The following is a 27928-nucleotide window of genomic DNA, read 5'->3' as shown; positions in this document are numbered from 1 at the left end:
GAATATTTTGGATATATGGGGTTAAATAATACCAAGATTAATTTCATTGGCTTCTTGCTTTTTAAAATGTGGCTATAAAAAACTTTAAATGTATTGAAATGGCTTGAATTACAATTCTATTGGACAGCACTGCTCTAGAAGACATAAGGAAATGCTCCTGGTACATTAGGGCAAAAAGCAGATGGTTGTAACATGGTACATATGGTGGTGGGAAACGTACATATGCAGTGAAAGCTGACTTAAAAAGATATCTACCATTACTTTAACTGTGGTTAATTCCGGGCAATCTTAGTTTTTTGTGCCTTAGTATTAATATTTCTCAAAAATTTTTAAAATATTTAACTCAGTAAGGGGCGCTACCGAGTCAGGCCAAATCTGTCCTGAAAGTCTACTGTCTGAGCCTCATCATTGTATAAGCAAGATGTAAATCCTATTTTTAATATGGAGAGTTCATGAGGCCCTCTGTAAACTAAAGAATTCCCCCTATGAGACATGCTAGGCCTCAAAGATTTAGAATTAAAATCTCTACTCACCTACAGATCTTTTTGTAAAATAAATGTTTTCTTTTATCTGATTAAAAAAGCGATAAATTTTCATTTTTAAAAAGGCAAGCATTTTGCAAAGAAAAAAGACAAAACAGAAAAGTTAAAAATGTCAACCAATAGACAAATGAATGCTGTGTGCTAACAGATGTAAGGAGATGCCCAAAACTACAGAGATAGCACTAGGAAATAATTTGGGACTAATAAAGTGTGACCTAGCAGAGCAGGTCAAGTTACTATAATTCTGTCATGACAGACCAGTCACATGATCAAGGGTGACCATGGGTTCAGATAAAAAGCCTTATCTGGAATCTCTGAATTACGTCCTATTGTTTCAGGAGTAACTGAAAAGACTGTTCCTCCTCGATATCTCAAAGATGCTACCACAATTCTCATTTAAGCTCTATCTCATACTTCAAGGTGTTGACTGTATTAAATGCTTTTTCTGCCATCTACTGAGATGATCATGTGGTTTGTCCTTCATTCTATTCATATATTACATTGATTTTTAAATGTCGAACCAACCTTACATTCCTGGGATAAATCCCACTTGGGAGTGGTGTATAGATCCGTCTATGCTGCTGGATTCGGTTTGTCAGGATTTTGTATCTCTATTCATAGGGTTTCTGCATGTCTATTCACAGGAAACTGCTCTGTAGTTCTCCTGTGCTGCTTTGGCTCTGGTATCAGGGTGGTACTGGCCTTCATGCAATGAGCTGGGAAGTATTTTCTTCTATTTTTGGCGGAGAATTTGTGAAGGACTATTATTCTCCTTTCAACATTTGGTAGTATGTTTACTATGATGCCATCTGATCCACGATGTGGATTTTCTAGAATAAGGTGTCCCTTCCTTTTCCTAGAAGCAGACAGTGTAAGGGCATTATGTGGTTACCTGGCCGTAGTCAATCTCCAGGGGGTAGAACTTTTTGGGATATTTCGTGAAATTTTTGGAGTGCCAAGCGTTCCCGGTTTTTTCTTCATATAATTTCATGAAGTGCTCAATGGCATCCTCCTTGGACGGCATCTGTTCCAGTTTGTTGCTACCGATCACCGTACCCACACGGCCCCAGGACCTGAATATCCAATACCTGCAGTGGGAAGGAGGGTGTCAGATACACATGTGTGGGTCAGCTGTCCCATTTCAGGAGTTCCCCTTTCCTGCCATTACATTCAGGTGGGGAAGAATTTTACACACCCCAAAAGGATGGTGATTAACAGAACAAACAGAACTGCTATAACAATAAAGGGTCTTTATTTTACTTCTCATTAAACTTTCAAATCATATTGACTACAAAAAATGCCAAAGAATAGTTTAAACTTGGTTCTGGCAGCCAAGCCTGAGGACTGAATCCTGGAGTCTGTAGACCTTTGCATAAAAATGATTCTAGTCCTCTCCCCAAAGAAATACAAAGTACTATCTGGAAGTCATGTGTTCAAGGAGTCAACCCTTATAGCTGTACCCTAAAAATAATGAAACTTTCAACTCAGATCCACGGCCAAGACATGATGAAATGAGGGGGGCAGTGGCAATGGCTCCTCAGGTCCAGTGACCTAGAGATGCAGGCTGTCATGTTCAAATTCCATCTCAATTGAGGGTACACATCACACATACCCAGCTGCTGTGCTGCTCAGCTTTGGATGAGCTAATTTTTGATTAACTCAAAGCAGAGGTAATGCAAAACTTAATTATCATTTCATAATAAATATATATATATATATCATAAACCCACATACAAGATGTGTGTACATTTAAAAGACAGAACCACAGATTTCAAAGAAAATTTGGGACTCCCTGGCCATTCTCTGGGCTACTGAACAGGGGTATAAAAATTCATTCTCTGCTTGGTTTTTCCTGTGAAAATTTTTGAGAAGCACTACCTTGATCTACGTCGAAAGTTTTTTCTGACCCTAACAGCCTACACCACCCTTTCACTTAACATCAGGAAATCTAAGCCACCAGAAAAATGTCCACATCCACAATCAACGTTAGAATTTAGTAAGAGTTCCTTCCACATGCCTTTACACTGACACATAAATCCTATTTTGTGGTGGCTGTACTGAGGGGCAATGAACTCACTAGATAAGGACCACTCTGCCTAGAAACATAAGGACAAAAGCCAGCCCACCCTCTCACCACCTCCCAGCTGCTGTACCCCACCATCCAGACTCCAACCTTGCCTGTCTCACCATGTTAAAAAAAAAAAAAGGCAAATCCAACCTCTTTAGTTACTAGGGAGTTTGAACATTAAAGAGTAAGTTCAACGCTTGCCAACCTTTATTTGCTTCAAAGTTTTAAAACATATGTAAAATCAGAAAATCTTGATTCAAGTAGCTGACAGAAAAGCCAGCTGGGGCTGGGTGCAGAGGCTCATGCCTGTAATCCCAGCACCTTGAGAGGCTGAGGCGGGAGGATCACTTGAGTCCAGGAGTTTGAGACCAGTCTGGGCAACACAGCGAGGCCCCTGTCTCCATAAAAAATAAGGCATGGTGGTGCGCACCTATAGTCCCAGTTACTCAGGAGGCTGAGGTGGGAGGATTGCTTGAGCCTGGGAGGTCAAGGCTCCGCTGAGCTGTGATTACGCCACTGCACTCCAGCCTGGGTAACAGAGCGAGACTATTTCAAAAAACAAAACAAATAGTTGCAAAACAACAACAAAAAACAAAACACCAAACAAAAAGAAAAGCCAGCAGAAGAATACGTGAAACCATACCTTGGGACAACTGTACAAGGACAGCAACGCTACTGGTTAGTAAGTGGCTTCTTTCTCCCCTTTAAGCAAAGGCCTTATAATTTGTTTTTGATCTCTGTGATTAGATTTCATTCCCCAGGCACTGGGCCTAACGGGTTTCACAAGGCTGATGGCACAGCACTAACCAATGCAGGACGGGCCCATGTCTCTGCACAACCAGGCTACACCTGCAGAACTCACCTGTTTTCCTTGTCGTCCTCCAGAAGCTGCAGCTTGTAATAGGAGTTGGTTCCTTTAACGATGTCCACCAGGCCAAGGGTGGCACTGAAGACCTTCCCGCCTTTCTCCAGGACATGCGCAGAGTGTTCCAGTCCTGTCCCGGAGGAAAAGCACCTACAGTTTTCTCTCCTTTTGAGGCGCTAGCGCTCTCACGGAGAAGGGATCTGCGGGCCTGAGGTTCACGCCTCTTGGATACACTACCACCACCCTCGGGAGGCTCCCCACAAATGTGTGTTCTTAGGACTGGGGGAGTTGGTGAAGGAGGCCTGAGTGAGGACAAAGGCACGACCACACTGCCCCAGGTATGCTGCAGGCATTCGGATGTGTGCTCCTAGTCAGCTGGGGGTTGGGGGGCGGCACAGCCCACTTGGCTGGCAGTCCTGTTTGCTTACCAGAATCAGGATCCACAGCTGCTCCTCCTTTAAGAGTTAATTTCATTCTCTTTTCAGATTTGTTGATACCTTGGAAGGGAACAGAAAAATGTAAACATGAAGTTAAATGTAACTAAAAAGTAAGGGGAAGGTAGAAGGCAAATGAGTTGTTCTCATTCCCATCATCTGTCAACTCGGCATCTATATACACACTCCTCCCGCCACCCCCAAAGCACCTGCCATTCTGTGTCCTGCTCTGCAGCACTCAATAGGCCATGTCAGGGACACAAAGGGAGAGGTTCCGTGCACAACAACCTGGCCACCAATGTCCCTGGCTTTTGGCCCTGGAGGGGGCAGCTTGGGGCCCTCACCTTCCTCCTTGACCTGGCCCTTGCTTTTTTTGGAGAGCGCAGCCCCTGACTTCCCTCTTGGGGCCACAACTTCAACAGGCTCTGCCTTCACCTCTGCCCCCCAAGGGGACAAGATGTGCGCTAAGAACAACTCCTGAAGGCTCTTGGTGGAGGCAGAGACGTCCTGGAGGAAGTCCTCAGACACAACTCGGATGTTGGCTTCCTTTACTTCCTCCATCTTCTTATTCATCTTTTCCACCTCCTCTGTTCAAATTGAAAGGAAAAAAAACCAACAAAACTAAAACCTCAAATTACTATAGTTATATTTAGTGTGTACTTCCAAACCCTCAGCATTCACAGCTCTCCTTTGCTTCCAAGTCTAATGCTCCCAAGAGTGTTTTTATCAGCAACATTCCCCCTTTTCTAAGGTATGACGAGCCAGGGCAGCCTTCTCCAAACCATTCTACAGCACGATGTTAACAGACACTCCAAAGAAAAAACACCCTGATGTCAAATATGTATGGGAAATCCTGTATTCTATTTCTCTGGTTCCTGAAGACCTACAGTGGTAATCAGCATAATAAACCCACACAGAAACCTGTTTAGCTTTGTTTTACCCTACCTTTTCCAAACATACTTGAACCGTGAACTTCTGTTTTGGCAGATATCTATGCACATCTTACAGAGCAGTGCAAAGTGATGAGAATACAGGTTGAGCAGCTTCCCTTATCCGAGATGCTTGAGACCAGAAACCTTTCAGACCTTAAAATACTTGCTTCATATTTACTGACTGAGCATCTAATCCAAAACTCTGAAATCTGAAATGCTCCAATGAACATTTCCTTTGAGCATCATGCTGTCACTCAAAAAGTGTTGAATTTTGAGGCAATTTGTTTGGACTTCAGGACTAGGGAGACTCAACCTATAGGAGCTTACCGTCTTTAGTTGAGAACATGCAACGCACATGAATCTACAGTACAAAGCAGCAACACTGAGAGCAAATACTGGTTTCCCTTCATAAAGAACCACAGCGATGATGATGTTAAGATCCAGTTTTTCAGCGCTGTGTTCGACTCTTCCTCACTGACTCATCATCACAATCATAAGATACAGAAGCACTGTCCCTGTTGCACAAATTCAGATTCAACTCACTTTTGGTGCTGATGCACAGGGAAGCCTTGTTGGCCGTCCCCGTCAACTTCCCCCCGAGTTTCTCAATCATGGCCTTCACTTCATCCTTGTTCCGGGACAGCTTCCCGAGAGTCAGGATCTTCATGTTGGATAATGGCTTATCTGGGATGAAAGGAGAGAATCATTCAGCAAGGCCAGCTCTGGTGCTGCTCCCCAGTAAGGGGAGGTGGAGGAGCAGGTGAGCCAAGCAGCGAGCTCCTGGGAAAAGCCTATGAAAATACACTCGCGAGAAAACAGGACAGGACAGCAAGCTGCCACCTGAGTACCTACAGATGTCCCTCAGCACAGAAAGGACTGGGCAGGGAGCAAGCCACAGAATGCCACTCCATGGCCAGCCCAGCCTTGCGGCGTGAGCCAGGCAGCTGTGGGTTACCCTAGGTCCGCGCCAAGGTCAGGCTAGGAAGGCTGCATCTGTGGACGAGGGACCAGGAGGCTGGAGTCGGATGGGAAGAGGGGTAAGGTCACATGAACCCCCAATTCCTTCTGTTATTCTCCCAAACAAACTGCAATTCTTATGAATTAACCCCATTTTAAAATGAGACATGTCCATGATAGTCCCTCAAAGCAGTGGCCAGCACAATCACACGGAGCTGAGCTAACTGATTCTAGGAGAAAAGCAGCAGCCTGGTGTGCACTGACCCAGGCCAGAAAGGCCTAGACAGGGGTGTGCCTTCTGTTCACAGCAAACAACACAGTGCAGGTGACACCCTTCCAGAACTGGAGTTGCTGCAAGGAAAAGTCCTTCCTGCCTTCCCTGTGAGGGCAAACAACTAGGAAACACTGACAGTTTAACTGAAACTGCTGAGGTCTCCAGAGAACAAAATTATTGACTCATGCTGAACTGCAAGTCAGGGGAAAGCAGAGGAGGGAACACTCCATGGAGGGGTCAGAATGCCAGCCCCCAACTGGCCCTTCATGTGGGCACCTGGACCCAGGCTGCCAGCAGCACAGTGGACTTGGGATGACCACCAGCACACACTGCAGTGACCACTGGTCCCCTCTCAGGATATGAAAAGGAAGTCAATAACAGGTTTATGTTCAAGGAAGGAACCCTCATCCTCCACCCACCAAACTGTGACCTTCACCAACAGACTATGCCACGTCTCTGAGTAAATAAGCAGCGGGTCACTTCTCCTGCCAAAAAAATACATTGCTCTCACTGTCTTGGTTGGCTTGGGGCATTTCTCACTAGTGCTGATTAGTAACTCCCTCTGCATACAACAGAGACCTGAGCATCACACCAGGGCCCGGATGACTGGTGGGCGCAGGGCGGCCTGGAGAGTGAGGCCTGGGATGCTCCTCTGCAGTGCAGTCAGGCAGGAGACCCTGCGCCCAACTCCAGGTAAGGCTGTCGACCTAGCCTTTCTTAGGAGCCCCTCTCCTAGCCTCCCAGAGTAAGAGTTGCTTGTTCTTTTACAATGTTTATTTTATTTTTAGAGATAGGGTATCACTCCGTCGCCCAAGCTGGTGTGCAGTAGCGTGATCACAGCTCAGTGCAGCCTTGACCTCCCAGGCTCAAGGGATCCTCCACCTCAGCCTCTTGAGTATCTAGGGCTAAAGGAACATACTCGGATTAATTTTAAACATTTTTGTAGAAATGGGGTCTCACTACATTGCCCAGGTTGGTCTCAAACTCCTGGCCTCAGCAATTCTTTTGCCTCAGCTTCCTAAAGTGCTGGGATTACAGGTGTGAGTCACTGCTCCCAGCCTATGCTATGTTCTTAACACTCTCCCACCTTGCTGTGGTCAGGGGTGTAACAAGCCAAGAGAAGAGGCCTATCCCCTGCAGGGCAAGGCTTCCCCATGGTGGGGTCAGCAAAGAGAGACCCTTGACGGATACTTTCTTCACCAGCTCCACACCACCAGCAAGTAGTGGGCAAACAATTCCTGCAAAGCAGCTCTAAGACCGGGGTCCCAAATGCTGTACCTGCTGAAGCAGAGGAGTTCACAGCAGCAGGAGCCGAGGCTGTGGAGGGCGGAGGCGTGGCCGCCACGGAGGCGCTGGTTTCTGGGGGGAATATACGGTCCTGCTTTTTAACCTTCAATTTCTTGAGGTAAGAGATTTCTCGGAATTCCTAAAAAATATTAAGTTTTAGTTAAGAAGCCAGCTCTCCCTTGAGGTAACCACCCCATAGACCAAAGAGGATTTGGCTTGTCCAAATTAAATAATCTCTTTTTTTCTTCTTACAATAAAGAGTAACAAAAAATAGAAAAATGTGAGGCTTTAAGGATGAAAGACAGTATTATTGCTGCTACAGTACTTATTTCTGGTACTTTTACATTTATAATAGGGCTAATATTGTGGCTGCTTTAAGAGAAAAATCTTTCCCTAAAAAAAACAAAAACAGAAACCAGTGGCCAATTCGGTCAGGGAACCACCACTGGAACTGCTGTATGACTACAATCTCCCTGGCCTCATTCTTGAGTTGCTCCCTTCGAGAGTTAATAGGCCTCTGTGGGATCACATGCCTACTCCAGAACTCTAAGAGCCCGAATACTATATACACACTGGGAGATTATTACCCAAAAGGAAATCACAGTATTTGCTTTCCTTTTTAGAAGAAGGAAAAATGAATGCAGAGAGCCCTATGGTATTCACTATAAATTCTTCCATCAGCACAATTCACTCTTCACTCTGACTGATTTACAAGGGGCCTTGCTCTAAATGGTCACTCAATAAGTACCAAATACATGAAGCTCAGGGAAAGACACTGTGCTCCCAGGTCTTCATCCAATCAAGAAACTGCCCTTTCCAGCTATGCCTGTGTTCAGGGTGTCAGTTAGATACAAGAGGTCACAGATTGCTTCCAACACACACAGACCACCTAATATGTGCTACCAACCATAGTCTGGTTAAAAAGACAGTTTCTGCTCTTCAGAAAGTATCTCATTCGTGACTGAGCATCAGCTATAGGAAGGTGAACTTTAACAAAGGAGCTAAGCTATGCCAGAGGTGTGCCAAGGTGATGTGAGACAGGGGATGCTAGCATGCACTTGGAGGCAGTGATCTGCTAAGCCCACTGGGAGCTGAAAACACAGGGGACTGCCTAAGCACAGCCATCTGAGTAGCACACGGTGGCATGCGGGGTGCCCTGGCTAGGCGCCCTATTGCTAGGTACTCCTAAAAAGAATGAGCAAGACTGTCGGTGGGGTGGGGAGAGGGGTATGTGAGAAGGAAGAAAAGGGTGGCAGAAAAAGGCTGCAGAAGGCCAGCAAAGCCGCATCACAGAGGGCTCTGAGGACAAGCTACGGAGCTGGCCTTGATTCTGTGGGACAAGTGCCTGGGGGCAACAGTGTCACTGCCTGGGCAGCAAGCACTGCCAGACCGAAAACTTGTCTCACACATGCACATAACCTTTAAAAATGTATATAGATGCTCTACAATTGATATATAAAATACAAGGAATGGCACATTGCTTATTGCCATCTTACTATTTCCCCATCAAAGATAGTAAAAGAAATACAAATACCACGTAAGGGTCTGTAAGATTTGCATACCCAGAAAAATCAGGGAATCAGTCTAAGATTTTAAGGGTGGGGGAAGTGACAAGGTCAGATTTATTTTAGAGGAAGCACTCAAACGCACAGAGAGAAAATTAGGAGGGATCATGCAATCATGGCAGTGAACAGGTGAGCCAGGGGCCAGTGGAAATGGAGTTCAGTTGTAGGTGCAGAGCGAGTAATGTCGATTATTACTCAGGTAACGATTCCTGAGTGTGTACTGTGTGCCGCTGTTCCAAGTGCAACAGCGAGGGAAGCAGCTTGGTGAGTGGCAGAGCTCTGCACCTACCCAGGCTGCTGGGCCTGGATCCTGCTGAGTCTGAGGGAGCACAGGCAAAGGCCTCGGAGCAGCCAGCCCCACAAAGATACTGCTAGAACCCCACCAGCCGGCTCCAAAGGAGGCTCCCCATGGAGGTATTTTGCGTTGAGAATTCCATAAGCAGTTCCATTAAAAAAAGAGAGAACGTGCGATACTAGGAGATATGTGAACCCTGGATCCAATTCTCCTGCTAGCACTAAGGCAAGGAAATGTCCTTGAAAAAACCTTGTGTCAGAAAGCAGGAATTACTATCCATTTCTTCACCATATGTCCCTCAAGCCTAGAACTGTGCCTGGCACATAGGAGGCATTCAATAGATAAAAACTATTCATGGTCTTTGCAAGCAACATTTTACACCAAATGGACCTCTACTCCATACTTAGAGGAGCTTTGGTTCTACATTTGCGTAGTTTGCAAACATATAATTTTATATTCTGGTAAACAGGATGACACAGCTGTAAAGAAGTCTGAGGAACATGGCCCTGCAATCTCAGGGACCTGAAGTATAAACAAGCGCAGAAAGTGGGGCCAGGTTTTTCTCCCAACAGATCCCAGGATCTTCCCCTACCCCTTACCTTTGGGGTTACCCACTCCTTCCGGTTGGGTGTCTGTGTCTTGACCATACACTTGGTCCAGGCAGTGACGTCCCCAGTGCAGTAATAAGCATCGCTCTTGAAGACCAGCTGACCCGAGCATTCCTCGCAGGGAAGGAGGGCACCGAACATCATGCCATCGGCTACTCGGTCCAAGATCTGCAGCCAGTGGAGAAACACGTCAGAGGGCAAATGCGGGACTACAAAAAAGGACACTTACTAATGTGGGATGGAGGAACTTGCACAGATTCCACTCACTACAAAGAAGAGAGGCTTCTTGCTGTGGGCTTGCTATGGGGCTCTTAACACCCCACCCCTCCTTGGTTTACAATGGAGCTTGGATTCTTGTAGGAGACCTTATTTCCAAGTGTTCCTGCAGCGCCCCCATCCCTCAGTGATTTAGAAATGAAGGGAAAGCAACCACTGGCATTGCAGAAGGTACAGTGCCAAGCCAACTCCCAAGAATGACAGCAGAGAAGGGCCAGCTGGGGACACTGATGGGAAACCATCATGCCACCCCTCAGGAGGGGGCTCTCCTCTCTTCACAGGCCTGGCACTCTAGAGCAAGCACTAACATGTGGAAGATGTCTGGTGGGGCGTGTGAATGCCGGCCCCATCCACCCCGGAAAAATGGTGACCACGATGGTGGTGATGACCGTGCAACACAACCACGATTTATACTCCTTGCAATTAATACCAGCAGGTGTTCACACGGAGGGCCTCCCACACTCCATTGGGACAGTCACTCCACAACGACGGGGTCGGCCTCACATGCGTGTCCCACTTAACACAAAGGCAGCTCACCGCCGACTCCCCAGAAGGCACTTGCTGCTTGTTGAAGATGAGTAGCTCCTTCAGGTCATTAGTTGAACACACTTTCTTTAGCTCGTCCTTGATGTTCCAGATCAGGTCGTTCTGAGCCTATGGACAAGACCCAGTGGCTGAGAGGCTAGCTCTTTTCAAAGGAAGAATCCAACTGGAGGAGGAGCCCTGGTCATGCTGAGCCTCCAGTTATATACCCTTGTGCACCAGCGAGCCGCCCCTGCAAATCTGGGTGATTAGCACAGGATTTGACTCCCAGTCATGCTCCTGTGGACACCAAATTAAACCTGCTGTGTGGTCTCTCAGAGAATACTGTGGAAGGTGATGAGGAAGCCCTAAGGGTGTGGGGGAGACTGCACCAAGGCTCCTGGAACCAACCCTCAGAAATCAATCCCCAGAAACACCAGGTAAGAGCCTGGAAGTGGTAGGCTGAGCCCACGGCCCACGTTTATCAGCAACTAGAGGAGGCAGGGTATGGCCATTCTCCACCAATCTTAGAGTAGGAATGATTCGCAAACACCAATTTCCTTGATGGTATATTATATTCAGTATCATGCAGGAATGTATTTAAGCTCTTCTGAAAATGGAAGTTTTAATCTTTATTAAGTGCCTACTCTTGGTTGGATGCTTTTACGTGTCATCTCACTTATTTTTTCTTTTTTTTTGAGATGGAGTCTCACTCTGTCACCCAGACTGGAGTGCAATGATGCGATCTCAGCTCACTGCAACCTCCACCTTCTGGGTTCAAGCAATTCTCCTGCTTCAGTCTCCTGAGTAGCTGGGATTACAGGTGTGCACCACCACGCCCAGCTAATTTTTATATTTTTAATAGAAACGGTGTTTCACCACGTTGGCCAGGCTAGTCTCAAACTCCTGGCCTCAAGTGATCCGCCTGCCTCGGCCTTCCAAAGTGCTGGGATTACAGGCGCTCAAGCCACTGCACCCGGCCTCATCTCATTTATTCTCATAACAATCAAGCTTGCTGAGGAAGCTATCAGCCTCTCCATTTTAAAGGCTGAGGTGAGTCTCCTCCTTCCCCAGGAAAATGGGCAAGTTATTCGCCATCTCTGCTCAGATTCCACCTCTGCAAAATGGAGACAAAAATGCCAGCCCTATCATATCCTATAGGGTTGCTATTAGTATCAAAAGAGGATTTTAACTCCACTGGCAAAGGTACAGGCACACACGTCTGCACCTGTTTCCCAGCTTCATTTTTAAGGGGTCTCTCGACATCTCCTCTCCATCACACACAGCATACACTGGGACACCAGGAATGGAGACATGAGAGGATGAGGAAAAGGTCTAGTGATACAGGGTTAAATGGAAGAAGTACAACAATGTCACCTAGGTGACCAAGGGGGGAGAGCCAACAGACACAGATGTGCCACAGTGGGAACGCTGAGAGGCATTTTAATTTTCTGACTCTCTATACATCTCTGATACCACTAGGGAAGAGAGAAGGACACTAATCTCACCAAATGGCCAATGTGAAGTGGCACCACAGTTCTCTTGCAGCCAGTTTTGGTGCATGACAGACACTTTTTTACCATAAGACAATTGAACAAAATGTGTGATTCTTATTTAGCAACTAGAACCATATCAGAAACTGCTTTTAATTTTAGTACCACTAGTAAAAACTGAATACTCATAGAAGAGACACAAGCAGATGGCTCATGGAAATCATGTTCTCAAGAGAGACCAACTGTTCTCCCCCAATTTCCCAGACATCCAGCATTTTCTGATTAATAATTTTTGCTTTGCTTCAACACGTACATAATCAACACAGGGATGAATCTTTCTGGTCAAGGACCACTGATTTAACGGATAGTTTTCTTCTGTCATTATCAGTCTATTCCTTTTTTAAAAATGAAGATCTTCATTTAAAAAATGTGGAGACACTTGATCTCTTCAAGCCATTTGTCTATGCTAAGAATCTTTAGCATCCTCTAAGTATTCAGTTTCCAAAGTTTGCAAGTGACCACAAAGGTGCAGGGTGTACAGTAGTGCATAATTTGGCCAAAGCATGAATCTCTGTCATCCCAGTATGAGGCTGGTGAGCGGAAACAGAGCACTCAGTCCTTGCTCAAGCCTGGCGGCAGGTCAGACACCTACAGCCTAATGTGGATTCTCTTCCAAATAAAAATGGTTTCTTTTGGAGGAGGGAAAACAATCTGGGGAAAAGCCATGCTATTTAATAACTGCCATCAATTTGCTAAAGGTCTTAATAAGTGGGACACAATTCCTTGAATTGTCTTCCCAGAATGAGAAAGAGAATCCAGACAGCAGAATGTCGAAAGGAGACACAGAGCTGAGAACTCACCTTTAGGGCTTTTTCAAGCTTACTATCCTTGTCTTTTTCTTTTTTAGATTTCTTCTTCGCCACTTCATCCACTCCATCCACCTCATCGCCTTTTCTCTTTCTGAAGGAGACACAGGATATGAGAGACAGCCAGAGCCATTAAAAGTCTGACACCCAATGACTTGTGGTGATGCAGTATCTTAATGTCATTCTATCAACTCCCTGTAGGGCCTACTCACACTTGTCACTCCCTAACCCCTGCCCCACTCAGTGCCCTTAGGCGATCACTGTCTACTCAGGGAGTACTTGCAGCCAAGATGGCAGAAGACATCATCCAATTCAGAACATACTCTCCCAGCCAGGGAGAGGGGCTAGGGTTGTTCCAGGGACTCAGAACAACCCATTACAAGAATCCAGGGCTCAGGCCCCGTCTGAGGTTAAAAAAAAAAAGAAACCCATGTATCTCCTGGCCTGGAAGGTTCTAGCAGGGACTAGGCTAGAGGTAAGCCCATGGCTAGGGGGTAGGGATTGCAGAAAGACAAAGCACAAGTCCAGGGAGCTAGGCCTTTCGAGCTAAAACACAGAGCAAGGGAAAGAGGCTGCTCACAGAGGTGGGGCTGTACTGCCATATAAAGCCCTGACAAGAAGTGACAGTCAAAGCAGTGCTAACCAGCCTGCCCCAGCTGGCTCAGCAAACACAGCTCTGAGGCTATCACCTGCCCCCAAAATACAGGGGCAGGACAGCCGCAGTGGTCTGTCAGTCTCAGCTATCACATAGACCTGAGCACAAACCCTTGCACTTTCCTCATCCATAAAATAGGGAAAAGAATACCATCTGCCTCACAGAACTCTGGTGATGGGCAAATGAAACAGTCCAAATACAGGGCTTCATATAGTGTCTGGCATACGAAATGTGCTCAACACATTCTGGCAGTTATCATGGCATAAGTGGGAGCTGATGAACTCCAACACCTATATCACGTGCTGCAATGCCCTGTGGGCTTTTTGACCCATGGCCTGATTTTTCAGTTTTCTTCCACATTCTAGAGCCCCATGTGCTGCTGCAATGAACAGGCGTTATGAACTGAGATAATGTGTGATGGCTGCTCGATGGTTGCCCAGTCACCGTCCAAGGAGCAGGGTGCATACCAGGCTCTGCCACACCACCCCTGGTGTGCTTGTTAACAAGCAGTTCTCCAGACTGAGGCTGAGGGACCAGCAGAGGGTAAACTGGAGAGACCAAGAGGTGTCCATGGATTCAAGACAGTCACTGATGGTCCTTCCCATTCTAAATTTTAACACCATGCAAAACCCTTATCATTCTCAACTCTAAGCCAGGAAAATTATCCACTGCCCATCCCCTAACTAAAAATGGTCACGATTCTCCCAGCATTGTTCCGAATAGTGATCAACCCAGGCACAACAAATACCCAGGGAAGGACGGTGGTCTTTTAAGTATCTAAAGGGTTGTGGTGGGAAAAGTGTAGTTAGCCTGTCCGTGGAGCTCAGATGTTGGAAGGGGAATAGACCACCAGGAAGCAGGTCTCACAGGGGAGAGGGCTCTCAGCAGAGGCCATGGGAACCCCTGGCTGTCTTTCCCTACCCTGTCCTTTGCCCCCACATTTCTGCTGTCACCATTCCTCAGTTTGCATCTCCCTGGCTTACTGACAGTCAGCGAAGGGAAACAGAGGAGTGGTATGGAACCTGTAGAGCCTTTGGGCCTCCCTCGAACCCCTCACTGAACCCCCAGGGCAACCCCGCAGCGCTCCACCCACCCTTCACTCTTGACTCCTGGGAGCTGCTTCTTCAGGGCTTCTTTATCCTCTGTAGCAAGGAGGCTGAAGCCCTTGAGCTGACTCGCACTGTACTCGGGCCGGAAACCCAGCTCCTCCCTGTTCTTGACAAAGCAGCCTGGGTGGTACCAGCGGTCAATCATGCCTAGCTGTGGCTTCTCCGGGTCCAGCATCTTCTTGGACAGGCGCACCTGGCCCTGCAGGAAAAACCATATGTGGTACCAAGGGAGCGACAAGCAAGGATAGTGAACATGATATGGGCAGCCTGTGCTCCAGCCAGTGAGGAGCTGAGGGTCCAAGCCAAGGCCTGCCCGCCAACTTGAAGACTCATGAGCTTTTGAGAGGTTTAGCTCTCTCAGGTCATCAAGGATTGTGTGTTACCCACCCTCAAGACTCAGGGTTCCTTAAATTCCAAATGGCTGGCGACCTAGCTACCTGCCTGGACATGTGAAGAATTGCTAACATTCCCCTTAAGATGTTTCTGCTGACCTGGGGCAGGCATAAAAACACATGGTATGGTGTGCTGGGCAGAGCTAGAGCCTTGCACACCTGCGTGGGCTTCCAATGCAGCACTTTTTTTTTTTTTTTTTTTTTTGAGACAGGGTCTTGTCTTGTTGCCTAGGCTGGAGTGCAGTGACTTGATCTGAGCTCACTGCAACTTCTGCCTCCCAGGCTTAAGTGACCCTCCTACCTCGGCCTTGCCTGGCTAATTTTTTTGCAGAGATGAGGTCTCACTATGTTGCCCGGGCTGGTCCAGAACTCCTGGACTCAAGCAATACTCCTGCCTCAGCCTACCACCCCACCGTGCCCAGCCCCCAATGCAGCACTTTTGTACTAGCAGGGACTTTCTGTCCACTCCCACCCTCCTATGGCCTCCTTAGTCTCTTTACAGATGACACCCCCTAAGGAGTAATAAACCCACAGGCAAGAATCCAGTCCTGCCAGCCTGCCCAGGTCCCCAGTCCCCAGGCCTGATATTCCCAGGAGAATTCCAGGCCTGGGAGGCTCAATCCAGAGAATGCAGCAGGAGGGGTTCCTGGCATTACATAAAACCAGTAACCCAGCAGCACATACCATCCGGCATTCCCCTTGAGGTAAAGAGGATCTTAATGTTTGCCTTAAATTTTTGGTGGTTGAAGGTAGCTGGAGAAGATATAGCAATTCCATGTTTTTCTTTTCTAAATACCCATTGGCTCACCTCAGTTTTCTGTACAATACCTCCGGGAGGCAGAGACTTTCAATTAATGCCTTAAATGAATCAATTCATATGTGCATGTCACATTAGAGAAGGGTGAGAAGGCTGCGGGGCACAAGCCTTCCCTTCTACCTGTGTCTCCATCCATTTTCTCTGACTGGCTGTCAGCCTTCAGGGGCTAGAACTGGTGAGAAAGCCTGGTTAATGAAGTTCCTTTGATTAAACAGAAGGCTGGAGGCTCATAACAGGGTAAACACACTCCTTATACCTAATTCTACCATAAAACACAGACAAACAGTCTCTCCCCAGCCACTGCTGGGTCCAAAAGAGACTCCTTTTATTAACACTTTCCAAGAGCAGATGCACACATACATGAGAACTGGACCGTGATAAGGAGGACCAGACCTGTCTGGAAGTCACTGACGTATCTGGTCAATACTAATGTCGTCACTTTATTTTTAATCACTTACGTTGAGCTAGCACCCTAAAGCCCCCATTTCTTCTTTTCTCTTGAGATAGCCAATAACATCAATGCAAGCAATCCATAAAGTTCAGGGATCTGGGCCCCCAAGATCTTACCTTTTCTATCTTCTCCATACACCCCTTGCACGTACTTCTGTTGGACTTGGCATACTCTGCTGCAAAGTCACCCAGAGTCTTCTCTGCCTTGCTACCAATTCCATCCTGGCCTTTGCCTGGAGAATCAAACAGACAGCAATGCTCATCTCAACAGCCCCAAAATGCAGCTCAGAGGAGCCCCCTGTCCTCTTCTACCTCCCCAGGATCCTTCCACTAGGACACCTTATGCCTTGGGAGACTACGATTGGTCCATCTCATCTGTCTGTTTGTAACAACCGTGGTCAGCTAATAGAGCTTCTTTTCTGGAGATAAATGACCCTTCTCAGACTGAGCTCCTTGAAAGAGCAGCATATCAGGGGGTGGTCAGCTGTCTGACATTCCATCTCCTCCCCTTTCTTTGGAGGCCCGTCCCACACTTTAGAAAGCACTTATTAGGTGCTCACCTTAAGAGCCTGGAAGCATACTGACGTCTCACTAAGGCTTCTAATTTCCATTATACTTCTATTTACCAAAGTGTTGAATTAAAGGAAATATTTTGATATAAGTCAGACACAAGTATATGTAAGAATTAAATATGTACTAAAGGTATCATTTCAAATTAGTGGGAAAAGGTTGAATTATTCAATAAAGAGTTCTGGGGATCACTGGCTAGCCATTTGGGACAAAAACTGGATTCTTCTCTTATTATAAAAATAAATTCCCAGGTTGAATGTTTCTTGCCTAAGATTAGGAATAAGACGAAGCTATCTTCCCATCACTTCTATTCCACATGGTATTGGAGGTTCTAGTAAGTGCATTAAGGAAAGAAAAAGAAACACAAGGTGTAAGTTTGGAAAATAGTAAGTAAAGCCATCTCTACTTGTAGATGATTCCATTTGATATTCCTAAGAGATATCTTAAGAAATCTATTTTAAAACCTACTAAATTAAGTGAATTTAGCAAATACACAGGGCACACTGTCAATATACAAACATACAAAAATGTCTAATACTAGCAATAAACATACTGGAAAAGGCAAGGACACTGGTATTTAAACAGCGTTAAGATACATAAAACACTTAGATAAATTTAACAAAAGATGTGCAAGATCTCTACACTAAAAGCTGTAAGACTTTGCTGAAATCAAAGAAGACCTAAATAAATGAAGAGATGCATCATGTTCATGGACTGTTAAGATGTCAATTATCTGCAATTTGATCCATGGATCCAGTGAGATGCCAATCAAATTCCTAGCAGCTGTATTTGTAATAGCCCCAAACTGGCAACAACCCCAAAGTCACCTACAGAAAAATGGATAAACAAATGGATATATCCAAACAAAGGACTACTCCCCAGAAATAAAAAGAACTAATGACACACAAGATGACCTGGAAGAATCTCACAGGCATTGCTCTGAGTGAAGAAAGCGTGTAAGAGGGTATACAATTCCTTTTCTTCCTGAAATTCTAAATCAGGCAAAATTAATCTATGGGGATAGAAATCAGAACAGTGGTTACCTGAGTCAGGGAAAAAAGACTAGAAAAACTACAAGGGAACTTCACGGGGTGACAGAAATGTCTATAACTCAACGGGGTATATGCTAGATATGTATAAGCATTTGTCAAAACTCACTGAACTGTATACGTAAGATCTGTGCATGTAACTATGTAAATCATTTTTAATATTCCAGATATAATACCAAAGACACACCACAAATGAGAAGACAGACATGACTACACAAACGTTAGTGAAAGATGAAACTTTAATGAGGCAAAAAAATACAACAGACAAAACTAAAAGAAAATGTCAAACTTGGAAAAATATTTGTAAAATGTTATGACAAAGAATCAGTATCTTTTACATTTCCTTAAGAAAAACACAAGGCCAGGCATGGTAATCCCACCTCACACCTGTAATCCCAGCACTTTGCGAGGATGAGGCAGGAGGATCACTCGAGCCCAGGAGTTCAAGACCAGCCTGGGCAACATAGAGACCTCCTCCATTTAAGGAAGAAACAAACAAAACAACCAAACCCCAGCATGGTGGTGCACGCCTGTACTCCTAGCTACTTAGGAAGCTAAGGTAAGAAGATTGCTTAAGTCTAGGAGTTCAAGGCTACAGTGAGCTAGGATCGTGCAACTCCACTCTAGCCTTGGGTGACAGAGTGAGACCCTGACTCCAAAAAAAGGAAACACTTAGGAATAGTATGTTAGTAGAGAAATGGGTATATTATATACTGCTGGTATAGTATGTGCAATTGAAGCAACCTTTTCTGGAAGGCAATTTGGCACATACACAGAAAGCCTTAAAATTGTTCATCTCTTTGAACAGTAACTGCACATCTTAGAATTAAAGAAATAACTGTACAGGTGCATGGGATGTACAAGAAGTTTGCAGCAGCTCTATGTGTAATATAACTAAAAGGTTAAAATTCTAGTCTCAAAGCAAGACAGGGCTGGGTGCGGTAGCTCACGCTTGTAGTCCCAGCTGCTCAGCAGACTGGAGGATTGCTTAAGCCCAGGAGGCCAAGGCTGGAGTGTAGGCTGCGATCGTTCCACTGCACTCCAGCCTGGGTGACAGAGCAAGATGTTGTCTTGAAAAAAAAGAAAAAAAGACAGACTGGATTTGAATCCTGGCTCAGGAATTTACTACCAGTATAATCTTGGGTCAGTTACCTAACTTCTCTGTGCCTGAACTTCCTCACCTGTAAAAACTGACAGACGACACGATTAAATTAATATGTCAAGTACTTGGAATACTGGATGAAATTTAGCAAAACCTCACTAAATGACTACTGTGCACTTGAATCTGTAACTTTTAACATGAGAAGAGTAAATATCAAGTTGTAAAAGTACTAACAGGTCAACATCACTAGTCATTAGGGAAATGAAAATCAAAAACCACAGTGAGATACTACTTCACACACATTAGGATGGCTATTATTTTAAAAAAAAAAAAAGTGTTCATAAGAATGAGGACAAATTGGAACCCCCTTGTCTTGCTGGTGGAAATGGAAGAGCTGTTGTAGAAAACAGGATGGAGGCTACTCAAAAAATTAAACATGGAATTACCATGATTCAGTGATTTCACTTCTGGGTATATACAGCAGAGAAGTGAAAGCAAGGTCTCTAACATATATCTGTATACCGATGTTCATTATAGCATTATTAATAATATTCATTATCATTATTATGAATATTATGAATACCATTCATAATAGCCAAAATGCAGAAACCTGGCCGTGTGCAGTGGCTCACGCCTGTAATCCCAGCCTGGCCCATGTGGTGAAACCCTGTCTCCACTAAAAATACAAAAAATTTAGGTGGATGTGGTGGTGCATGCCTATAATCCCAGCTACTCGGGAGGCTGAGGCAGGAGAATTACCTGAACCCAGGAGGTGGAGGTTGCAGTGAGCTGAGATTGCACCACTGCACTCCAGCCTGGGCAACAGAGTGAGACTCTGTCTCAAAAAAACAAAAAACAAAGTGCAGAAACCACCTAAATTTCCACAGACATACAAATGGGCAAATGAAATATGGTATATTCATGCAATTAATGTTTATTATGTCTTTAAAAAGAAGGAAATTCAGACACATGCTGCAACACGGATGAACCCAGAAGAACTATGCTGAGTGAAGTAAGCCAGACACAAAAGGACAAATACTGTCTAACTCCACTTACATGAGGTGCTAGAGTTGTCAACTTCACAGAGACAGAAGCAACAGCGGTCATGAGGGGCAGGGAGAACAGGCAGTTATTGCTTAATGGATTGGGAGTTTCAGTTTGGGAAGATGGAAAAGTTCTGGAGCTGGATGATGGTAATGTTTGCCTAACAATGTGAATCTACTTCATGCCACTGAACTCTACACTTAAAAATGGTTAAGACAGGCCAGGCGCAGTGGCTCACGCCTATAATCCCAGCACTTTGGGAGGCTGAGGCAGGTAGATCACCTGAGGTCAGGAGTTCAAGACCAGCCTGGCCAACACAGTGAAACCCCATCTCTACTAAAAATACAAAAATTAGCCAGACGTGGTGGCGCACACCTGTAATCCCAGCTACTTGGGAGGCCGAGGCAGAAGAATCGCCTGAACCCGGGAGACAGAGGATGCAGTGAGCCATGATTGCGCCACTGTACTCCAACCTGGGCAACAGAGCAAGACCCTGTCTCAAAAAAATTTTTTTTTTTAAAAAGAAAAGGGTTGAGGTAAATTTTATGTTATGCTTATTTTGCCAAAAAAAAAAAAAAAAATCAAGTAAGAAAAGTGATACTTAGAGTAGGATCTCAATTCTGCAGGAAAGAAAGAAAATCAAGCACACTCACAAGCAAATTAGTATTTTCTATGGAGATATCCCACATGTTAATAACTCATTTCTGAATTAGAGGATTTCGGATGAATTAAACTTTTCATATATCTAAAAATAGTAAGTTAGGCTCTCTGGATGAAAAATCCCTGGACAATTAGTAGGTAGTATCCTAACTGTACGGTTATGATGGTTTCACAAAAAGACACATTTTCAGTAAAATCATTATGCCTTTTCATATTATAAAATTATACTTAGGTCAGCCTGGCCAATATGGCAAAACTCCATCTCTACTAAAAATACCCAGCCAGGTGTGGTGGCACACACCTGTAATCCCAGCAACCCGGGAGGCAGAGGTTGCAGTGAGCTGAGATGGCACCACTGCACTCCAGCCTGGGTGACAGAGATTATCTATGTACTTAGGTATATTTAAATTATAACTAGATATAACATATCTATGCCCCTAAACCTACAACTTCCCCTATCCTGAATACAAAAGAGAAAACAGCCACAGAACAACAAAAATGTCAGCCAGGTGTATTTGCTCATGCCTATAAACCCTGTGCTTTGGGAGGCAGAGGTGAGATTGTTTGAAGCCAAGAGTTTGAGACCAGCCTGGGGTCTTGCCAAGCAAGATCCCTTGGGCAACACAGTGAGACTCTGTCTCTATCTTAAAAAAAAAAAAAAAAAAAGTTAAAAAATTAGTTGGGCAACTGTAGTCCTAGCTTCTCCAGAGGCTGAGGTGGGAGGATTGCTTGAGCCCAGGAGTTAGAAACTGCAGTGAGCTAAGATCATGCCGGTACATTCCAGCCTAGGCAACAGAATGAGAGCTGTCCTCTGTTAAATCTGACATACTCACCCTCTGAACCCTTTCTTGGCAAATTTATTTACTTTTTAAAATTCCCAATTCTGAGCCGTTACTAATCTGTTTGCAGCAAGCAGCTAGTCAGACATACCAACAGCTGCAAGGACCAGCTGCTGCAAGAAGGGCAGACAGTGATATGGTTTGGATCTGTGTCCCCACTAAATCTCCTATCAAATTATAATCCCGAATGTTGGAGGTGGGGCCTGGTGGGAGGTCACTGGATCACGGGGACAGATTTCTCCCTTGGTGCTGTGTCACGATACTTGTGAGTTCTCCTGAGATCTGGTTGTTGAAAAATGTGTAGCACCTCCCCTTTCACTCTCTTCCTCCTGCTCCGGCCATGTCAACTGCCGGCTTCTCCTCTGCCTTCTGCCATGACAGTAACAAGGTTGGAGGACTGACACTACCCAACCTAAAGACTTACTATGAAGCCACAGCAGTCAACACAGTGTGGTACTGGCAAAAGGATAAGTAGATCAGTGGGACAGAACAGGGAGCCCAGAAACAGAGCCACACAAGCACAGTCCACTGATCTTTGACAAAAAAGTAAAGGCAAAAAATGGAGAAAAGATAGTCTTTTCAACAAACGGAGCTGTAACAACTGGACATCCACATGCGAAAAAAAAAAAAAATAAAAAAAATAAAGGAATCTAGACACAGACCTTACACCCTTCACAAAAAGTAACCAAAATGGATAACAGACCTAAATGTAAGACACAAAACTGTTAAACTTCTAGAAGAAAATCTAGATGACCTTGGGTCTGGTGATGACTTTTTACAAACAACACCAAAAGCCCAATCCACTAAAGAAGTAACTGATTAACTAGACTTCACAAAATTAAAAACTTCTGCTCTGCGGAAGACCAGCCACACACTGAGAAAAAATATTTTCAAAAGACATATGACAAAGGGCTGTTATCCAAAATATACCAAGAACTCTTAGGACTCAACAGTAAGAAAACAAACAATGTGATTTTAAAAAGAGCAAAACCAGGAGTTTGAGACCAGTCTGGGCAACAAGGTGGGGCCCTGTCTCTACAAAAAATTTTAAAAAATTAGCCAGGCACGGTGGTGCGCACCTGTAGTCCCAGCACTCAAGAGGCTGAGGTGGGAGACAGAGGTCAAGGCTGCAGCGAACTGTGATCACACCACTGCACTCTAGCCTGGGCGACGGAGCAAGAGAGTCTTAAAAAAAAAAAAAAAAGTGGGGGTAGGGGCAGGCAAAAGACATTTCACCAAAGATATACAGATGGTAAATAAACATATGAGAAGATGTTCAAGATAATTACAGTCTTAGGGAAATGCAAATTAAAACAATAATAAAATACTATATATCTATTAGAATGGCCAAAATCCAAAACAATGATAACACCAAATGCTGGCAAAGATGTACGATGATACGAACTCTCATCTATTGCTGGTGGGAATGGAAAATGATTCAGCTTTTTGAAAGACAGCTTGGCAGTTTCTTACAAAACTAAATATACTCTTACCACATGATCCAGCAATTGTACTCCTTGATTACCCAAAGGAGTTGAAAACTTATGTCCCCATAAAAACCTGCACATGGTGGATGTTTCTAGCAGCTTTGTTCATAATCACCAAAACTTGGAAGCAATCAAGATGTCCTTCAGCAGGTCAATGAATAAACAAACTGTGGTAATCCAGACAATGGAATATTATTCAGTAATAAAAAGAAATGAGCTATCAATACGACAAGACATGGAGGAATCTTTTTTTTTTTTTTTTTTTTTTTTTGAGAGGGAGTTTCGCTCTGTTGCCAGGCTGGAGTGCAGTGGCATGATCTCGGCTCACTGCAACCTCCACCTCCCAATACAACCAATTCTCCTGTCTCGGCCTCCCGAGTAGCTGGGACTACAGGTGCACACCACCACACCCGGCTAATTTTAGTATTTTTAATAGAGATAGGGTTTCACCATATTGGTCAGGCTGGTCTCGAACTCCTGACCTCTTAATCTGCTGGGCTCGGCCTCCCAAAGTGCTGGGATTACAGATGTGAGCCACCGTGCCCGGCTCGACATGGAGGAATCTTAAGAGCACACTGCTAGTGAGAGAAGCCAATCTGAAAAGGCTACCTTCTGTATGATTCCAACTATATTATATTCTGGAAAAGGAAAAACTATGGAGAAAGCAAAAAGATCAGTGGTTACTGGAGGTTAGAGGGGAGGGAGGAATGACTAGGCAAAGCACAGAGATTTCCTAGGCAGTGAAAGGACTCTGGAGGCTACCATAAAGGTACATGCATGTCAATGTATGTTTGTTAAAACTGACAGAATGTACAATGCAAAGAGTGAGCCCTCATGTAAACTACAGACCTCGAGGGATAACGATGTGTCAATGTGGCTCATCAGTTATAACCATGGACCACTCCGATAACGATGTGTCAATGTAGCTCATCAGCTATAACCATGGACCACTCTGGTGGCGATGTTGATTGTGGACAAAAGTCTGTGTATGTGTGGGGTGGGTAGGGCTAGCGGGTATATGGAAACTCTGTACTTTACTCAATTTTGCTGTGAACCTAAAACTGCTATAAGAAAAAAAGTCTACATACAGAAGAATGTCATGAACCTGGGAGGCGGAGCTTACGGTGAGCCGAGATCGCACCACTGCACCCCAGCTTGGGTGACAGAGCGAGACTCCGTCTCCAACAACAACGAAAAAAGTTTACATATAAAAAAAGGTTAAACAGACAATGGAACAGAAATTTTTAAAAGGACCCCAAAATACAGAGATTTTGTGCATGATACAAGACACCTCTCAATGGGGGAGATGAATAAGCCAATAAACAAAGTACAAAAAATTAGCTGGGCATGGTGGCAGGCACCACGCTACTCGGGAGGCTGAGGCAGGAGAATCGCCTGAACCCGGGAGGCGGAGGTGGCAGTGAGCCAAGACCATGCCACAGCACTCCAGCCTGGGCAACAGAGTGAGACTCCATCTGGAAAACAAAACAAAAACAAAAACAACAACAAAAAAACAAAGTAGGGAAACTAGATCATCATCTGGAAAAAAATAAAACTGGAGTCACGCCTCACACCACACATCAGCACACACCGGGATAACTTTCAAATAGAGTAAACATTTAGATGTTAAAAGAAATAAGGAACCATAAAATTACACGTACTGGATGTAGTTCATCTGTATCCCCAGGGTGGGCTACCTGACAGTGGCTGCTGGTGCCACAGCCTTGTTCCCTAGCACTGTCACTGCCTCAGGGTAAGGGCCACACCCTGGCATACCCACCCTGTAGTGACCACCACAGTAACAAACACAGCACTGTCACCAACAGGCCAACTCTTTCAAAACCAGGGACTGAGAGTCCTCCCGCCACTTCCAGATCTAGAGGCAGCTCCGGCTGCAGGGCGTGACTGTGCAGAGGCCAGGAACACAGTCTGGAAGTGCAGAGAACCACAGCACCTCCGGCGAGCTAAAACCAATGAGAAACAAGAGGCAGAAAGAACCAACGGATAATGCTGCTCCCTTTCTCCTGCTCCGAGGGACTTTTCTGAAGCTTAGTGGCAAAAGACTTGCGTGAGGGCATCCTGCATGACCAAGCCATTGGCTGTTTCTCATGAAGCCATGGCCAGCTTGACAACGTATGGCACTGTGCTTGCCCTCCTGCCTCCCCTTCCTCCCTCTCTCTTGCTGCCCTAGGATTACATCTCCTAATAAAGCTTTTAATAGCTTTGCTTTCTGCTCTGCTATGTCACCTGACGTGACCTGTACTAAGACATGGGAGAAGACATAAAAGGAGAAAACTGTGGAGACAGTAAAAAGAGCAGTGGTTGTCAGGAATTAGGAGGGATAAACAGGGGATTTTTAGAGCAGTGAAACTGATGCAGGGCAGGCCAGCCCTAAATTGGGGATTGGCCTGGGCGGGTCCTTGGCTTCGCTCTGGAAAGCATTTAAGAGCGAGCTGGTGGTAGAAGAAAGCAGCTTTATTGAGGCAGCAGTGTTATGGCTCTGTGACTGCTCCTGCAGAGCAGGGCTACCCCACAGGCACTGTGCTGAGAGCAGCAGCTCAAAGGCAGTTCTGAAGTCATATTTACACCCACTTTTAATTATATGCAAATTAAGGGGCAGACTATGCAGACATGTTAAGAAACGGGGTGGTAACTTTTAGGTCATCAGATTGTTGTCACAGAAAGGGGTGGTAACTTCCGGGTATTGCCATGGCAATGGTAAACTGATATGGCACACTGGTGGGTGTTTTATGGAAAGCTGCTTCGTCCCTGTCCCTGCTTTAGTTAGTCCTCGGTTTGGTTTGGTGTCTGAGCCCCACCTCCTACCTCATTCCCCTCTCAGAGATGAGCTATTCTTCCTTAATCTTAAGGGGGCTGCAGAAGGGTGCAGGTCTGAAACTACTCTGTATGATACTATAATGGCAGATGCATGTCATCATACATTTGTCCAAACCTATAGAATGTAGAGCATCAGGAGTTTCTGGACTTTGGGCAATAATGATGTGTCAGTGTAGGTTCCTCAATTATAACAAATGTACTACTCTGGTGGGAGGTGTTGACAAGGAAGAGCCTGTGTGGTGGGACGGGGAGGGGGTACTGGAAACTCTTTGTTCTTGGCTTACTTTTGCCATGAACAAAAATAAAGTCTATTAAAAACAAAACAACTTTAAAGGCTACATTCCAAGCATCTGGAAAAACAAAATACCAAATATCATGCAACAGATGATGCTGAGTCCAGGAGGTGTTGCTGAAATAACATGGGCACCATACGCTTGATCTGCACATGTGGGAGAGGGCAAGCTGGGGGAGGTTTGCTTTGCTCTCTGAGACGAGGCCCTCCTGGGAGCTTCAGGGTGGGGGCTGAATGCCCATGCTGCCCCAGTATGTACACACCTGTCACTCCTCCAGCTTCCGCTGTCTTCTTGACTTTCTGCTGGTCATCCCACCGAAGCTCAGAGAACCCATCCACCTCAACGTCAGGGTGCCGGATGGAGTGGCCCACCTTCCAGAAGCAGGAGAAGTGGTACCAGTGTGGGACTTTTCCATCAAACATGGGCGACTAGAAGGAAGAGAAACAGAGGGAAGTAAGTAAGCAGTTAACTTTTGGCTTAGACCCACTAGACCTTGACCTCGACCTCGACCCCAGTCCCAGCCCCAGCAGTGGGATAGCACATGAAACCTTTGTTCTCCTATCTGTGAAAGGAGGACAGCCTCCGCCCTCACATGAAGAGCTGCAGCATCCTTCTCACGATCTTCCCCAAGGGTCAGAAGACTGTAGCCCACTGTTCTTGAGCTCATTCTCTTAGGACACCAAACACAGCCACGAGAAAGGTGGCCTTTCACCACTGAGCTCTGCCCCACGTCCCTTTTGACCACACACTGCTACATTTAGTGGTGAGCTGCCTCATGGCCTAGTGAAACGCACAGAAGACACTTGTGCAGAGTCACAATCCTGCAGCATCTGCTGGGAACGGCCAGACAACTGCTCCAGGCTTGCCTGGACTCAAAGGGCCTGTGTGCCCCAGAAAAGGGCTCTTTAAGTGCCTCTGCAGTTAAGAATAACAAGGAACAAGACCCAGATAATGAGCAAAGCAGAGAAAGTGTGTCAGAAAAAAGTGTCAAGCTTGCAGCAGCCACACAGATGGGAGTGGAATGAATGGAGGTCTTTGAGGCAACTGTGACAGCGGATGGTTCGGGGCAGCATGCCTGGAGCTGGAGTCAGCTGCTCACTGGCCTTCTGGGGCGCAGTTTCCCAGGCGTAGGACCTGAGAAATCTGGCCACAGGGAACACAGTTCCCCTCTCCAGGTGGTTTGCTTCCCACTAGGCCTTTCATTGTGACAGGGTCAGGTTCTGCTCCCAGGCCTCGAGCACTGTCTGGCTTTGTTTTTGAGACCGAGTCTTGCACTGAGTGCAGTGGTGCGATCTCAGCTCACTGCAACCTCTGTCTCCCGGGTTCAAGCGATTCTCCCGCCTCGGCCTCCTGAGTAGCTGGGACTACGGGCACGTGCCACCCGTGCCTGGCTAATTTTTGTATTGTTAGTAGCAATGGGGCTTCACCATGTTGGCCAGGCTGGTCTCAAACTTCTGACCTCGTGACCCGCCCGCCTCGGCTTCCCGAAGTGCTGGGATTACAGGCATGAACCACTGCACCCAGTCCTGGCTTTACAGAGTGGATGGTGACAGCGATTGGGAAGAAGGGGAAGACACAGTATGTAGTGTGGGTCCCTGCTCCTTTCATAAGCCATCCTGTGTAATCCCACAATCTGCCT

At 45.7% G+C, this 27928-nt stretch overlaps 1 protein-coding gene across 1 annotated transcript in view; it reads right to left on the bottom strand.

Moving 5' to 3' along the window:
- The window catches only part of PARP1 (poly(ADP-ribose) polymerase 1), a 47324-nt gene that overhangs the window by 14564 nt on the left and 4832 nt on the right, over positions 1–27928 (bottom strand). Inside the window, exons 2-13 of the mRNA XM_003949705.5 lie at positions 26552–26717; positions 16525–16640; positions 14733–14947; positions 12979–13078; positions 10641–10757; positions 9819–9995; positions 7351–7498; positions 5385–5525; positions 4254–4496; positions 3904–3972; positions 3473–3605; positions 1435–1630 (exon numbers count right to left, since the gene is read on the bottom strand). Coding sequence (XP_003949754.2) covers positions 1435–1630; positions 3473–3605; positions 3904–3972; positions 4254–4496; positions 5385–5525; positions 7351–7498; positions 9819–9995; positions 10641–10757; positions 12979–13078; positions 14733–14947; positions 16525–16640; positions 26552–26717 — 1821 coding nt within the window. The remainder of the gene's footprint in view (positions 1–1434; positions 1631–3472; positions 3606–3903; positions 3973–4253; positions 4497–5384; positions 5526–7350; positions 7499–9818; positions 9996–10640; positions 10758–12978; positions 13079–14732; positions 14948–16524; positions 16641–26551; positions 26718–27928) is intronic.

The sequence above is a fragment of the Pan troglodytes genome, chromosome 1 (assembly GCF_028858775.2).
Source record: "Pan troglodytes isolate AG18354 chromosome 1, NHGRI_mPanTro3-v2.0_pri, whole genome shotgun sequence".
Lineage (NCBI taxonomy): Eukaryota > Metazoa > Chordata > Mammalia > Primates > Hominidae > Pan > Pan troglodytes.
The sequence above is the reverse complement of the archived record's forward strand: the minus strand, read 5'-3'. Positions and strand labels throughout refer to the sequence as shown.